At 38.9% G+C, this 12,557-nt stretch overlaps 1 protein-coding gene across 1 annotated transcript in view; it reads right to left on the reverse strand.

Moving 5' to 3' along the window:
* Positions 1-12,557, reverse strand: part of LOC137248160 (uncharacterized) — a 427,220-nt gene that overhangs the window by 210,348 nt on the left and 204,315 nt on the right. Inside the window, exon 3 of the mRNA XM_067779021.1 lies at positions 2,681-2,884. Coding sequence (XP_067635122.1) covers positions 2,864-2,884 — 21 coding nt within the window. The 3' untranslated portion in view covers positions 2,681-2,863. The remainder of the gene's footprint in view (positions 1-2,680; positions 2,885-12,557) is intronic.

Consider the following 12,557-nt stretch of genomic DNA (forward strand, 5'->3'; position numbering starts at 1 on the left):
CAGACGATGTAGGTCTGTCGCACAGTGACTTAAGTAAATACTTCTCAATAAGATTAAAAAAAAATGAATTGAGTTTTATGCTTTGTATACATACACTACTGGAAAAAATCAAGAGATAAGACAGTTTTCAACGGGCCATAACATTAGTTATTAAAATTTTGTATTCTATGTGGGTTTTGAGTAATCTTAGAAAAACCAGCAAGAAAAAAAATTTTAATTGGATAGTAATGGATAGTTTTTAAAGATAAGTTATTCAAGCTCTCGAAACCCACCCTTAACTTTCTGTGCGTTCGTTGGTTGCTGAAATATCTGTAATAAAATAGCGGACTTACCAATGCAAGTGAAAAAATAAAATTAAGCAAAATGAACAAGGATTGGGTACCTTGTATAGTGGTTAAGCAAAAACAATTTCTCCCACGCCCGAATACCAAAACAAAGAAACCAAGAATCTGGTTCTTACATTACTCAACAATTGCAGAAGGTTAAACACGCTAGTTCACAACCTAGGCACTTATAGCTACAATTTAATTTTTTTGGATTTCCTGTTCGACCATGTCTGTCGATGTCACGGCCTGTTGAAAATTTCCCAAACATTTGGAATTTTTTTTTTTTTTGCTTGCTTAATTTTTTCCAGTAGTGTATATAAATTTTGGTCCCGATTGGAAACGGTTCGGACGTTTCCTATAGCAGTTAAATTTCAGGTTTTAATACAGGATTGCTTCTTCATACGGTAATCTGAGCTTGATCAAAACAAAAACTAAAGATGATAATATTGTGATGTTTTGATGACGTGATTTAGAGGAATTCAATGTAAATTGACTTTAATGCGCAACCTGGAAGAGAATAAATGTCGGAATAATGTTGGAACTTAGTAAAATTGTTGCACTACTTAGTAAAATTTAAAAAAAGGCATAAATACCAGGTAGACGTGAATTTCAATGTCATTGTCTTCTTATCAGCTTGTTATCGAAGGTGTGTGTTTCATAACAAACTGATGAATCAACGTTAAGAAATTGACACATGCCTGTAAAAAAAATCGATAACAAACTATTCGTCGATTAAAAATGGATTAATTTAAATTTAAATGAATTTAATTTACTTTTTATAATTATTATTATTTTTTTTAAATTAATTTAGTTAAATTAATTTAATTTACTAAAGTTAAATTCAATTTCATTTTATTTTATTTCATTTCATTTTTTACATTTTTTTTCTTTAATTCAATTTTGATTTACTTTATTTTATTTTAATCTATTTTATTTGTATGGTGGTAGCGTGCTCCGCCTACCACATCGAAGATCCTGGGTTCACGCCTCGGGCAAAGCAACATCAAAATTTTAGAAACAAGTTTTTTCAATAAAAAAAAGTTTTTCTAAGCGGGGTCGCTGGTCGTCACTGATTTGGCAAGCGCTCCGGGTGTATTTCTGCCATGAAAAGCATCTCAGTGAAAAGTTATCTGGCTTGCAGATGCCGTCCGGAGTCGGCATAAAACATGTAGGTTCCGTCCGGCCAATTTGTAAGGAAAATCAAGAGGAGCACGACGCAAATTGGAAGAGAAGCTCTGCCTTAGATCTCTTCGGAGGTTATCGCGCCTTACATTTATTTTTTTTTTTAGTTTCACTTTTTTCATTTTATTTTGTTGTTTGAGTAAATTTTTATTATTTTAAATTTTTGTTGTTATATCGGCCTACTGACTTGTAAGGTCACGGGTTCGGATCGAGTTCAGGGCCTAATAATAATTATTTTATCTTATTATTGTTACGATCAATTCTTTCTTTTAGGTATGTTTTGTTTAATTTTATTTCATATTTTTTTATTATTTTCTTCCTTGGGTAATTATTATTTTATAGAAATCCAACCAAAAATAATACAAATATGTTACCACCAAAAAACCCTAAAAAGAAACGAATTTCAACTTAATTTAATTACCCAACCACGTGCTTTGTTTTCGCAAAAACATTGGGTATCAGCAATAAAATCACGAATATTATCATATTTGCCATAATATCTCTGGTTTTTTGTATCAAAAATAATGGCATTGCAAATATCTCTTGCAATTGCATACACAAAAATTGTGTATTTGCCCAGAGACTTTAATAAACATGTCAGTGACGTGTTTGATTCGAGCTGAGTGATTTCATTTAAATAAACTCTATCACGTACCATGTTCCCACATTACGCTACATAAATGTTTCCCCTACATACAATACTTACGCGTACGTCCATTATTCCCCCATATCGTAAACAAGAAAATTTGGAGTAAAATGTCTTTGTCAAAGTCCCGCCTTCGGTGTTTGTTTTACGTGTAAACATCTTTGCTCATGATATGGGGGAATTCTGAACCATTGTGAATGAAACTAAGTGTGATATCTTATCTGCCAACTGCCTGACAGGATGTTCAATATGGCTACTTTTCAGAGTTTTGAAAGGGTGTCCAATATGGCGGCGCATAGGGCCGGCTATCTTCAGCGGGTGTTAGAAAGAGATACACAATGAGACAGCGATAGTCAATTACAAATCAGGTGATCCAGTCACTTTGGAATTTTGACATCTATGCAGAAGATATCACACTTAGTTTCATTCACAATGTTCTGAACATCGAACTCGGACTACACAAGTTCGAATGCGAATAAATATCTTAAAATCATAATATAATTGTAATGAAAATTCGCCATAATACTTTATGGGCGGTTTAACAACCGCAGCGCAATTCGCAGTATCATTACTCCCAGCTCCTCTTTGCAATAGTCCGAAAGCGTACTGAAGTCAATTGAGATTAGTTCTGTTTCGGGTTGCGAGTTAATATCACTGACTTCTATTCCATTGATACCATTGCATGTAGCCGATACTGTTGACCTTGGTATTACCATTTAAAGATGTGAGACTGCAAAAAAAATCGTGTTTTTTATTTATAAGGACCAACTTAATATATACACATATGTGGGTATGTACATATGTATATCGGGGATATTTCTGTAATTAAATAGGCACTATCTACTCAATTGCGGTAGCCAGATACAAGTTTCAAATGTAAATTGCTATTATAACTTACTTGGGATTATGTGAGGCTTCAGCCGTAAACAAATCATACATGCATGCCATAATAATTTACTCTTTGAACATTTAATAAGGACCGAAAACCCATTCACATTACTAAAGCAAGCACTTGTTCAAATTGGAAACTGAGTCAATGAAGTCTATCAAAATTAGCGTGTGCTCCGCACGGATTCTCCAATCCTTTTTTAAATGCAATTATTTTGAATCGGTATTGCTTCAGGACGAATTTTTTTTTGGCTCATAAATTTTAAGGGTTTAGGAACTGAATAATAAAATCATGAATACAAGCTTTAGTTGTGGGAATGTAGATATGTATGCATGTGCCAGAGTGAAATAGAGCGGAAAAACGGCCGATACAAAAAAAAAAAGGAATTTGATGCTCATTCATTTACCAAAATAAAAAGTGTCACTTTAAAAACGACTTAAAGCTGTATTAAATTTATTTACTATTTAATAGAAATACCTTATGGTTCTGACCATTAAAATATATTTTTACGACAGTAAAACAGCATTAAGATTGCACTTTAATAAGGTTTCGAATCAACGGGCAGCAGTGTTGCTAATGAGTTATAAATGTATCAAAAAATACTTGTACATTTTGAGTCTTGTTACGTTCCCAATTTTCCTTTGTTGTTACGAATCGCAGTGCAAAATGTTAATATACATAGTATGAGCTCATATTTTTATAACAGTTAATTCCTTCATTTGGTCAACAATGTGCGAACCAATAAGTTAACTTCGTCTTGGGTAAATAGGGTTCTAGGTTGTCCTGATGGCCTCACTTAGTTTCAATGAGTCCATAGTGTTACCAGAAATTTGTTTAATGATCGAAAACCAGGACCTTTATTAGACCAGAACATCTGTTATAAGTGGCAAAGCTTTATTTGTGTAAAAGACTGTGACGCTAGAAGGCAATCTCAAGTGAAAATAGAAGTTATGAATCTATAGTCCTCTTTTTAATAATAAGAGTAACTTTGTTGGTCTAAGATCGTCCGCTTTTTCATTCTCATCTATTCCCATATGCCCTGGAACCCAATATAGTTGTATGTTTGATTGATGCGCAGTTTAAGTCATTTTCTTCCAGTGTTCTAATGCATTGGTTACGGCTACAACTTCCGTTACTACAAGTTATCTGACAGCTTGTAGGATCTGTTTTTTTTTTTTCGTATCAGCGCAGTATACCGCATACCCTACTCATTCCACTACTTTGCAACCATCGGTGTACACGTGTATCGCCTCGTGTGCTATTTGGGCACTCTTACACCAACCCTCCACGTCTAATGAGCCCCTTTAAGGTGTAGGCATTTAATTATGTAGACTGTTCGTCCATTTATTTATGACGCTATACTACATATGGTCTGCGCTCAAGCTGTCCTGAGGTAATGAGCATAGTTGCAGTTGTTAACACTGTGTTCTTTGGCACGAGGCTTACATATGGAATGTGCAGAATGGTATACAGAGTAGCCATCAGGGTCCCTTTAGGGCTCCTGTTATGCTAAGCATTGCTAGCCTGCATACATGCTTTAATTTTTTTGAAGAAGGTTTTTTATATGCATAAAGAGACACCGAGGTCTTCTTCACTTTCTCTTTCACGTTGAGCTCACACGCCAATTTATTTTCTAGAAAGCTCAAATAAGTTTAACTTTTCCTGTTTGTCATTAAATCCAAAATTAACGCTATCCAAAGTCTCTAAGTTGAACTTTATGTTAAATTGTCACAATTTAACGGTAGTCATCTATGAGTTATACACAAAATGCAAAAACAACGCAAAAGCTGAAAGTGTTTGGGCTTTAAGTATAAATACATTTTTTTTTTCGATGTGTTGAATTGAAAGATCTTTAAACATAATTATGAGGCTTATTTAAAACTAAGCTTTGGTAAAATTTTTTGAAATTCAGTTCTGCGTTTCGTTTAGCCAAAATAGTATGGAGAAGCTTCGCTCCAAATATTATAAATTTCAGATTGTTTTTCCCTCTTTATCAAAAACTTAGACGAAATTCCTCAAAAGCTATAGAATGCACTTAGGATTTTTGCCTTTTTTATTCTGTACGGAGATTTTTTCAAGTATTCATATCCTGAGGACATTTGGGTAACTTAGTAGTTCCCAAAGCTTCCGTTGTTTCACATTTGTGAATATTTTCGTTGTCCATCTGCTTGGTTGTGCATTTTCCCAATGGTTTCACCACAGCCTAGAAGTTTTTTCTCTGCTTACTGGCTAAGGACGTGCGCTCCTGATCCGCTGGTGTTATTGCTTCCCATAACCTTCTTCTTTCTAGCGCTAACTGGTCGATTGGGATTGTTCTGGCCGGTCTATATACAGTTCGATTAGCGAAGGATACTCACAGAACTGCTGTTTTTTGTTCAGAAATTAGGAGCTTACAGCGATTCTTCTTCTCTTCGACCACAGTTCGGGGCCGGAACAAGTAACATTGCTAGGGTAATCATACTCTAAACAACACAGATGCCAGGACGCGGATAAAATTTTTGCGGTATCTGTTAAAGATATGAGGAGTTATATATCAAAACGCAATAAGCGCACAAACACTTATTTTCGGATTATGTTACAACCACATTCAAATTTACGTTTTAGTATCTGCAATCCAATTAGACATTTAATGTTGATAGCATCGTAGCACAGAGGTTCGTGTCTCCGTTATTAAGCACAACTCGTTTTGTAGCGAGTTATTTAACCACTTCAATAATCTCCGCTAAATGGGTCTAACTCTTCTTTGCGCGCCTAGCCTAGAGAGTTTCAAACAATTATACATACAAGTGAAGCTAATATAAGCGTGTTAAAAATAGAAACTTGTATACACGTCTGGTTTTAAAACAAATCCCAAAAGTTTAAACTTGGTGCTGTAAACTAAAAAATTGCATATATTCAAGTCAGATTCTTTATCAAAAAGTTGTGTTATACATATAGGGTGTTTTGATATGATTTCTAACATGGATGTGATAGCTCAGTAGGTAGAGAAAGCTGCTGTAATCCGAATCCAGACCACCGCCTACTAGACTTTTCTTTTTTTTTCATAACTGGAAGTGTAGACTTCTCAACTTTCAAATTTAAACCCAGATCTGTGCAATCATTTTCAGGAACACCGGTATAATCAATATCAATCAGTATGCTTTTACATTAGCTCTCGCATGAATCTCTCGGTATATCGTCAAGGTAATGGCCAATTTTTTCACTGAGTTAATTATAATTTTAAGCGTGTATGTAATGCTTTCCAAAGAAAGGTGCGAATGGATTTAGTCTCCTGCAAAATTTTAAGAAACTTGGACATTAGTCGCTTACAACAGTAAATGCAACTCATCCACTGTTTAACAGGAAATCTCCACGCATCCTGCTATATATATGTATTAGACAGGGTCGATTTATTAACCGATATCGCGCCAACGACTTTTCGATAGGATTTGAGCTCAAGAAAAAAAGTTCCACTACGCATACCCAAAAAAATTTTTTTCGAGCCTGCAAAAAAAAAAAATGGCGAAAGGGTAAATTTTTCGACCAAAACACTCCCCAAAACCCAAAAAATATTTTTTTTTTTCAAAAACTGCTATCGCCAACGTTTTTACAACAGTTCTCTGCTTCCGTAGGCGGGCTCCGATAAAAACACTTTCTTAGCCGGAGCATCATCTTTCATTTGCATAACGTGGCCTTGCTAGCGTAACCGTTGCTTTTTAATTCGCTGGACTATGTCGATGTCTGCGTAAAGCTCGTACAGTTGTTCCTTATGAAATCTTCTTCGGTACATGCCGTCGCCCGTAAATATTTCGGAGAACTTATTTTTCGAACACTTCCAGAGCCACCTCATCTGATATTTCGAAAATATGGCTCCCAACAGTGATGTATACGTATACTATAGTTGCCAAGGCGTCATTGTGCTAACTATTTGCCTGGTGACAGTAGGTACTTCGGTTTGTACTCATTCCCCATCACCCTGGTGATGTGCGTCAATTATTTTTCCGCTGGTTTTTTCCAACATTTGGCGCTTAGTTAAAATTTGGTCGACGGTGGAATTAGCAGGTCTGATACAAAAAAAGGATATGTAACGAACGGCGAATGGCTTATTATAGATGAGGGGTGTTGATGTGATAGCAAAATAGCCTAGAATGAGATTGAGGTGCAACGTCGATAAAAACTGGCAACAACTAAAAAAGATAACGTAAATATTTAACATGATGGATTGAATATTGAGGTGTTCTTATCCCGTTTACGTTTTCGGCATGCACATTTTAGAGGGTTGTCTATCCAGCAAAATTGCCTTTGAGTTCTGCTACGATCGGAGTAGATTTTACTATACGTATAGATATATTATGTCTATATAAGCCGCTACTATAATTGTTTAGCCAAAAATGTTAACGTAACGTTGTGTTCCACAAAAGAATATGGAAACCATTTTTTGGGAAAACAAATTTTTTGGGGAATTTTGTACAAAAAATGAAGCAATCAAAATTTAATACTTTGTAATACAAGTAAATACTGGGAAAAAGAGCTACCGAAAAAGTGAGGTTATGTTGCTGACATCACCTTTATTATTACATCATGATTTAAGTACCTAAATATTAAAAAATAGTAGTTAAGTCAGCAGCGTTGCATGGCAACCAAAAAAAAAAAAATAAATAAAATCGAAATATTTCTAAGCCAGAAAATTGTTTTTCAAATAAAATTATAATAAATAAAAAAACTGTTATCTTTTCGCGCTGTTGTCGTTATTATTTCTTTGACCTTTTAACTATTGTGAATTCATACAAGCGAAAATTTTTTCTATTTCTCCAATGCCATATCTTCCTGTCAAATAATAGCTGACAGGGAGAACAGCTGTCGCGAATTGCCAGAGAATGGAAGAAAGGTTTGTTTTTTCTCACGGTTATTAAATTGAAGTGCCATGAATTGCTCATTTGTGTTTCAAATCAACTTTTCTTTTAAATGTGTATACAGAGAATCAGACTACATATTAATATTAATTTCTAAAATCTAGTTAATGGATTAAAGGGAGCAGCCAGGTAAGCAAACATTTTAAAATATGTAAATAATGCAAAATAATAGTCGTTTACAAAAATGTTTGAAAAACACTATTGAGCAAATTATTTAAGTAATCGAACAGCGATTAAACAGGTGATCGAGGCTGTTTATTATTGTGAACGTTCTTATTAAACATTCGCCACTTGTATGAATTCACAATGGCCTTAAAATATTCTTAAAAATTGTAAAAAGCAAATGTTGTTATCGCTGTAGCGATAAAGACACTCCGCGAAGGCTTGATGGTCATTTGCCGGATATATATCAAGTACATTCCGGTACCAAGCACTAGTAGGTTACAAGCCCGACCATCTCGGTAACAATTTAATATTACCACATTGAACCTTCTCAGAGTTAAATATAACTGTTGGTAATAGGCTAGCTGATATTTCGACTTAAATTAGCTGATTACTAGTTAGAGTTAGTTGATAAGTAGTGCACCAATAGTTCCGTACAACCTTTTTTCGGCCATTGCCATGTACATATGCAAAATTACTTAGCTTTTTTCAAAAGAAATACAAAGATAATGATGCATGTTAGTTTTTGAAACCAACTTATAAATAGCTTGTCGTTAATTTGCTTTTCTGCTTTGAATATCTATGTTAGGTTAGGTTAAAGTGGCTGCCCTCAGCAATGTGAGGGGCTGGCCCATTGTGATGCCACTATGTGGGCTATAGCCCTTCCTCCTTTAGATGTGTAAGAATTTGTCGTTCTGATGCAGCGTAGAATGTTTTCGATTTCCGCAGAGCAGAGTTCTGCTAGCAAGTCGATGAAATGCTTATTCGGACATTCCATGCGTATACTGGTTAGCGCAAGGCATCTACAGAGGAAGTGCTCGACGCTTTCTATCTCCTCTTGATACCTGCAGCTCTGGCAGAAATCGTTGTTTGGAATTCACATGCGTTCGCCGTGTATTCTCATTATCCAGTGGCCCGTTATTATCCCGATCAGTGGACCTAAGGAGAGACGGGTGACGTTAATAAAGAACTTAGTTCGGTTCTCATTTATGCGATGCCAGGTTTGTGTGGACACCTCGCATGCGTCCATCTGCGTCCTCTGAATAGATTCCCCTAGCGAGGTTACTATTTAGCTTGGAGCCATCCGTGAAGATGGCCGTTCATTCTGGGTCTATGTTTGTGGTGTTATTCCATACGTGCCCCTTTGGGATTCTGATTGAGAACTTGTTGTCTTATGAGGTGGGTTTTGTCTAAGGCTGGGGTAACGCTCAGTCAATCCAGAGTCGAGTAGAGGTCCCACAAACCCCTACTGAATAAAAACACAATATTTATGTGTTACGAACACACGCACACACGGCTGGAGGTGTTAGGCTGGCAGCAGCTTTCCATCGCAAGATGTGGAGGGGCCGAGCGGCGGCTAACGGTCGATGGGGCAGAGGAGGTTCGGCAGAACGGACGGGTAACGGACGGATTAGTACGGCGGTATGGAAGCAGCGGCGGGATAGGAGCAGCGGCTTAACGGCAGTAGGATGGCGGACGGCCAAAAGTCGTAGCAGCAGCGGCGGGACGGATGCAGTGGCATTACGGCGTTATGATGGCGGACGGCCAACAGTCGTCGTAGCAACGGCGCGACGGAAGCAGCGGCTTAACGGCGGTAGGATGGCGGACGGCCAATGGTCGGCGTAGCACCAGCGGGATGGAAGCAGCGGCGGCAACAGAGGGGCGACGATGCGAAGGCAGCGGTGGCGGGCTACGGAGCGCGTACCAGGGCCGCGGTGAGAGGAGAAGTAGGCTGGCGAATTGGATTACCTGGACAGCGGCGGCTCGTTGCGGGCGGGGTCGGTTAGTGGTATCGAATTGATCGGTAGTCTTCGACAGAATCGATAGTAGGCGGGGTCGGTCACCTGGGGAAGAGACTGCGAGGACTCGGCTTAGTGCTGGTTTCACCGCTGGACACCCCCGCCTCCCTACTTGCACGCTAATAGAAGGTGCATAAGGGGCGGGGCGGTACCAGCCGAGACGCCGTGGATCGATCCGTGCGTGGAGGAGAGGTGCACCTTAACGGCACAGCGGTAGCCCCTTGTGCACACGCATTGGCCAACGGCCGAAACCAGAGCTGTGGAGAGGGGGTCGTGCGGTCGTTCGGGCGGCGAGCCATCCACTGCCTGGCCAGGGCGACGGAGGGAGATAGCCCGAAGGCACCACTCTCGTCGTCCGGGCGTAGAAAGGGGGGTGACCCACGCCACGGCCGCACCCCCTTCTCCTAAGCTCGCTAGTGGGAGTGGTTAAAACCGCTCCGGCAAACTTATTCTACAAGAGCTTAGGGGAGGGGGGGCGGGGGGGAGTCGCTTGGTCGTTCGGCGTCGCTCCCCTCGATTAGGACGTCGTTCCCCCAACGCCTAGGTGGACGACGGAGGGAGATAGTCCGAAGACACCACTCGCGCCATCCAGCCCAGGTGAAGGGTGACCCGCGTCAATTTTATATTTAAAATGACAACCACTCCCGCTTGCTCACCTGCGAATACTGAATTACAAAAAGCAAATTCGCTGTTTATACGGGTGGTGCCGTAAACTGGTTGAGAAACTAATACACCATTATTATGATTTTCTTGTGTGGTGTGTTGACGAAACCCACCATTGGTTTGCCATCAGTCGTTGGTAGCGTGTGGTTATTTACCATAGTGCTTGTTGGCTATGCTATAGAAAAACAAGTAAGGAAGGCTAAGTTCGGGTGTAACCGAACATTACATACTCAGTTAAGAGCAGGCATGCTTAACGAACGAAACGATATCATTTCGTTACGATAATCAACGTTAATAAACGAAACGAAGTCACTTCGTTTCGTTTATTAACGTTAACATCGTCAAATTAACGTTAATTTGGCGTTCTTAACGTTAATAAACGAAACGAAATGACTTCGTTTCGTTTATTAACGTTGATTATCGTAACGAAATGATATCGTTTCGTTCGTTAAGCATGCCTGGTTAAGAGCTATGGAGACAAAATAAGGAAAATCACCATGTAGTAAAATGAACCTAGGGTAACCCTGGAATGTGTTTGTATGACATGTGTATCAAATGGAACGTATTAAAGAGTATTTTAAGAGGGAGTGGGCCATAGTTCTATACGTGGACGCGTTTTAGGGATATCGCCATAAAGGTGGACCAGGGCTGACTCTAGAATTTATTTGTACGATATGGGTATCAAATGAAAGGTGCAAATGAGAATTTTAAAAGGGGGTGGGCCATAGCACTATAGGTGGACGCCTTTTCGAGATATCGCCATAAAGGTGGACCAGGGGTGACTCTAGAATTTGTTGGTACGATATGGGTATCAAATGAAAGGTGTTAATGAGTATTTTAAAAGGGGTTGGGCCTTAGTACTATAGGTGGACGCCTTTTCGAGATATCGCCATAAAGGTGGACCTGGGGTGCCTCTAGAATGCTTTGTAGAATATGGGTATCAAATGAAAGGTGTTAATGAGTATTTTAAAAGGGGGTTGGCCTTAGTACTATAGGTGGACGCCTTTTCGAGATATCGCCATAAAGGTGGACCAGGATTGACTCTAGAATGCGTTTGTAAATTATGGGTATCAAACGAAAGGTTTTGATAGGTATTTTAAAAGGGAGTGGGCCTTAGTTCTACTGGTGGACGCCTTTTCGGGATATCGCCATAAACGTGGACCTGGGGTGCCTCTAGAATGCGTTTGTAGAATATGGGTATCAAATGAAAGGTGTTAATGAGTATTTTAAAAGGGGGTGGGCCTTAGTACTATAGGTGGACGCCTTTTCGAGATATCGCCATAAAGGTGGACCAGGGGTGACTCTAGAATTTGTTTGTACTATGTGGGTATCAAATGAAAGGTGGTAATGAGTATTTTAAAAGGGCGTACGCCTTAGTTCTATAGGTGGACGCCTTTTCGAGATATCGCCATAAAGGTGGACCAGGGGTGACTCTAGAATTTGTTTGTACGATATGGGTACCAAATGAAAGGCGTGAATGAGTATTTTAAAAGGGCGTTGGCCTTAGTTCTATAGGTGGATGCCTTTTCGAGATATCGCCATAAAGGTGGACCAGGGGTGACTCTAGAATTTGTTTGTACGATATGGGTATCAAATGATGAAAGGTGTTAATGAGTATTTTAAAAGGGAGTGGGCCTTAGTTCTATAGGTGGGCGCCTTTTTGAGATATCGCCACAAAGGTGGACCAGGGGTGAATCTAGAATTTTTTTGTACGATATGGGTATCAAATGAAAGGTGTTAATGATTATTTAAAAGGGAGTGGGCTTTAGTTCTATAAGTGGACGCCTTTTCGAGATATCGCCATAAACGTGGACCAGGGGTGACTCTAGAATGCGTTTGTACGATATGGGTATCAAATGAAAGGTGTTAGTGAGTATTTTAAAAGGGAGTGGGCCTTAGTTCTATAGGTGGACGCCTTTTCGAAATATCGCCATAAAGGTGGACCAGGGGTGACTCTGTAATGTGTTTGTACGATATGGGTATCAAATGAAAGGTGTT

This window comes from Eurosta solidaginis, chromosome 4 (genome assembly GCF_040869045.1).
Source record: "Eurosta solidaginis isolate ZX-2024a chromosome 4, ASM4086904v1, whole genome shotgun sequence".
Lineage (NCBI taxonomy): Eukaryota > Metazoa > Arthropoda > Insecta > Diptera > Tephritidae > Eurosta > Eurosta solidaginis.